At 35.7% G+C, this 3,836-nt stretch overlaps 1 protein-coding gene across 1 annotated transcript in view; it reads left to right on the forward strand.

The window, feature by feature from the left end:
• ZCCHC4 (zinc finger, CCHC domain containing 4) overlaps positions 1–3,836 on the forward strand; it is a gene marked incomplete at its 5' end in the record, with an annotated part of 7,983 nt that overhangs the window by 2,464 nt on the left and 1,683 nt on the right. Inside the window, 5 exons of the mRNA XM_009577974.1 lie at positions 4–204; positions 718–798; positions 1,111–1,183; positions 2,810–2,960; positions 3,465–3,565. Coding sequence (XP_009576269.1) covers positions 4–204; positions 718–798; positions 1,111–1,183; positions 2,810–2,960; positions 3,465–3,565 — 607 coding nt within the window. The remainder of the gene's footprint in view (positions 1–3; positions 205–717; positions 799–1,110; positions 1,184–2,809; positions 2,961–3,464; positions 3,566–3,836) is intronic.

Below are 3,836 nucleotides of genomic sequence, written 5' to 3' on the forward strand. Positions count from 1 at the left end.
AGCTGAATGGGAAAAACACTCGGATCACCAGTTCCTGTGTGATATCTCCACTGCCCAGTTAAAAAGTCCCAGTCAACTTCTGTATCCACTGGAGAATAAAAAAACAAATGCACAGTATTTATTTGCAGACAGAAGTTGCCAATTCCTACTGGATCTTATTCTTGATTTAGGATTCAGACGAGTGCTCTCTGTTGGAACACCCAGGTACGTCAGTGAGAACTGTTACATTTTCAAATAATATTTCTGTCTCAAAACTGTGCAGCTTACTAATAGTTAAATAGTCAAAGATTCTGCCATGATAGGAGGTTCACTATGCTTTAATTGGTTGGGATTATCCAGGCATCTAGTGGGGTCTTGCTTTGAGCTCATAAGATACAGGAGAAGGCTGTAGCTGCACTGCAAATAACACACACACATATACACTTTAAACGTCTGTCTTTGTTCCTTACAGAAGTGATGATGAGTTTCTTTGCTTATGTTTGGGGGTTTTTTTGTTCATGGTGATCAGTAGTCTCCACTGATTTTTCATCTTTTAAGACTAACATATTTTTCTAGCTTTGAATGTTAGCCAAATGGAATCATCCAAATTCAGATTACTCCATTTTCTTTATCTGTTTGGTTTTAGGTTTAGTAAAGTACCAGGCATTCTTGTCTTGCAAGATAATTTCTGAAGCCAATGATTATGTGTTAAATTTCTTTGCTCCAATTATACTTCAGGCTTCATGAAATGATCCAGTCAAAAGCATCACAAGAAGATGATTTCAGGGTTAGAAGCCTTCTGCTAGATATTGATTTCAGGTAGGTTTTGATAAACGTTTATCTGTCTGAAGAGTATGTACAAAGATTTGTGTTCTTACTGCTTTAAAAAAGAAATTGGTGGTTGTTTTCCCTTTCCTGTCTCTGCATCTCTGTTCCTGCACACATACACAAATGACATCCAGTTTATGAGAAAAGTAATTATATTTAATAATTCCCAGTATTGGTATATGTTGTCAGTAATCAGAACCCAAAGATGATGTTTTTCTTAAGGCCTTGTTTTCACTGTAAACGCCCCTTAGGGCAGGCAAGAAGTTGTTCATATTTTTCTACTACTTAAAACTTATTTTACAGGTATTCACAGTTTTACACAGAAGATGAATTCTGCCACTACAACATGTTTAATCATTTTTTTTTTGGTGGAGAGGTAAGGCCAACTATTTCTTGAGTGCTTTGTAAAGAAGTACATGTTGTTGATGCAGAATTTTGTAAGAAAGTCATGGCCAGTCTAGTAGAAAACAACTATCATGAGATAAAAACGGTTAACGGTAGTGGAAATCAAAGAATAACAGAGCCTCTTCAGTAATTATCTCCCACTCGATTCAAAGATAAAGTCGCCTATTAAATTTATGCTAACTGATGTTACTTACACACCTTAACTGCCGCTTTTATTAAAATGACAATTTGGTGTGACTTGTTGCCTTATATAAGTATTCATTAGCCCTGTTCTTGTGTTGCTACAACAGAATTAATTGTTTTATTCCCAGCCTTTACAAGCCCAATGGATGCCATGGGACTTGTTCACTGGTACTTGAGGTGGGAGGGAAGAGGAAGTTTTCCTGGTTTATTCCAGATAAGCAAGGTCAAAAGGTTAACCTTCTTGTCATAAAATGAGGTTGAATTAGTGTCATGGTTAAAAAAAATGCTGAATTTCTTGGTTTTTTTTAAATGTCACATTGAGTGCTTAATTTTGAGTTCATTAGGAAACCTGCAGCTGCAGTAGGATGTTTATTGGAGCTTTGTACACAGAATCACAGTGTAATTCAATTCCAAACATTAATTTCAAACATTTATTCCAGTAGTATACTCACTCACTCTTCGCTCTTCCCCTGCCATTATTAGTAAGCCACCACTGATTTGCATAAATGTGTTTATTGTAATACTTTTCACACTATGTAGATAATTTTCAGATTTTTTCCATTCTAAAGCCTAATTTTGAATGGGATCTTGAAAATAAAAAGAATTATCTGGGATGAAATGGGAGGCTGGTCTGAAAGCCTTACCTTTGATTTTTTTTATCCATTGCTGTATTCAAGTTTTGTATATTTCAATTAAAACAAAAGACTGTTCATCTGCATTATGCACTGTAGTGTTCTTTTGAAGGTGTGGAAAGGTGACACCTGTAGTGGCATTGTATTGCAGTGTATTCAAGGACTGAATTGCAGCACTTTTGAATGCATATTAGTGTTAAAAATCCGGTTTTGGAATGCAATAGAATCCAAGTAATAGATGAGAGAACACTGCAGTATGGCAGTGAACACATACTTTTTGCATTTCCTTTAATAATAGAGTCCAGGTTGGGCTGCTAAAATTTGGACACTATATATTTTTATAACCAGTATGGATTTAGTCAGTTTTCAGTGGACTGAATTTTTTCCCCGTTACTTTGATAACGCTTTACAAAATAAAAGTAAAGTTAAAAGGCATGAACAAAATGTATTCTGAGCCTGAACTCTGTTGTCTTGCTATGAATAACATTTTTTTTCTAAGTTAAATTTAGTACCCTTGGGAAGAAGACTATCTTAAGAAGCTTGAACTGCGTCTGCCCTTGATATGTTCTCTCTAACTGAACAGGGCACTTGTTTTCAGCGCTTCAAATCTAGGTTGTTTTTTTTTTTTTTAAATGCTACACAAGAGGAAATTCACCTCCACAAGAGGAAATAACTTCCATCTTCAAAGTTAAAACTTCTAAAATAATCATTTTATTGCCAAATACAATATTTTTACAGTTCTTGAATCTATATTTCTGGACATTAACCTCTGTTTCTTACAGGCTGCACGTGAAACTTGTAGGAAATTCTTGTATCAAGGCAATGGTGAAAGAGTCATTATGGTAACTGATCCCCCATTTGGAGGTTTAGTGGAAGCACTGGCTTCTAGTTTTAAAAAACTGATGGCAATGTGGAAGGAGACAGAAAAAGAAGGTATGTATTACAACCAGATAGGTGGGTTGAGCTGTAACATCACTCTAAGAAAAAGCACCTATTTAAAAGTCTGTGATTCTTGCTACTCAGGTGAATGTGAACACACTCATGTTATAATTTCGAAAGATGAATTATCATATATCTACTATACTCTCCTGATACTTTTAGTTTAATAACACCCAGTTCTCTAAGTCTCTCTTAAAAATTTTTACAGATTGTTTAAAAATCTACTTTGCAATTAAAATGGACTTTGAAGGTAGAGAAGAATAAGCTATCAAACCAGTACCATTTCTTACCAATGTAGGCAGGTGACAAGAGTTGTTAGTTAAGTGGAGCTTACAACTCCGCATATATAAAATATACCAAAACTTTCTGTCACCTAAAGGAACTAGTTCTTATGCCCAGCATGACATACATACACATGTTTATGTATTTACTGTGAATTTTTCATGCTTCATGTACCTTATTTTTCTTTAATGTACATCTAAGTCTTTTCATTACTAGGTCATAACAACCAGGAGATGCCCATGTTCTGGATATTTCCATACTTCTTTGAGTCTCGTATTCTGGAATTTTTCCCAAGCTTCAGTATGATGGATTACCAGGTATAACTGAGCCCAGTGAATCTGCTAAATTTCAGTCGTGTGCAATGTGAACAGGAATATAGAATCATGGTATCATAGAATCATTAAGGTTGGAAAAGACCTCTAAGATCATCAAGTCCAACCATCAACCCAACACTACCATGCCCACTAAACCATGTCCCTAAGCGCCTCATCTACACGTCTTTTAAATACTTCCAGGGATGGTGACTCCACCACTTCCCTGGGCAGCCTGTTCCAAGGCCTGACCACTCTTTCAGTAAAGAAATTTTTC

Source organism: Fulmarus glacialis, unplaced genomic scaffold, assembly GCF_000690835.1.
Source record: "Fulmarus glacialis isolate BGI_N327 unplaced genomic scaffold, ASM69083v1 scaffold18935, whole genome shotgun sequence".
NCBI lineage: Eukaryota > Metazoa > Chordata > Aves > Procellariiformes > Procellariidae > Fulmarus > Fulmarus glacialis.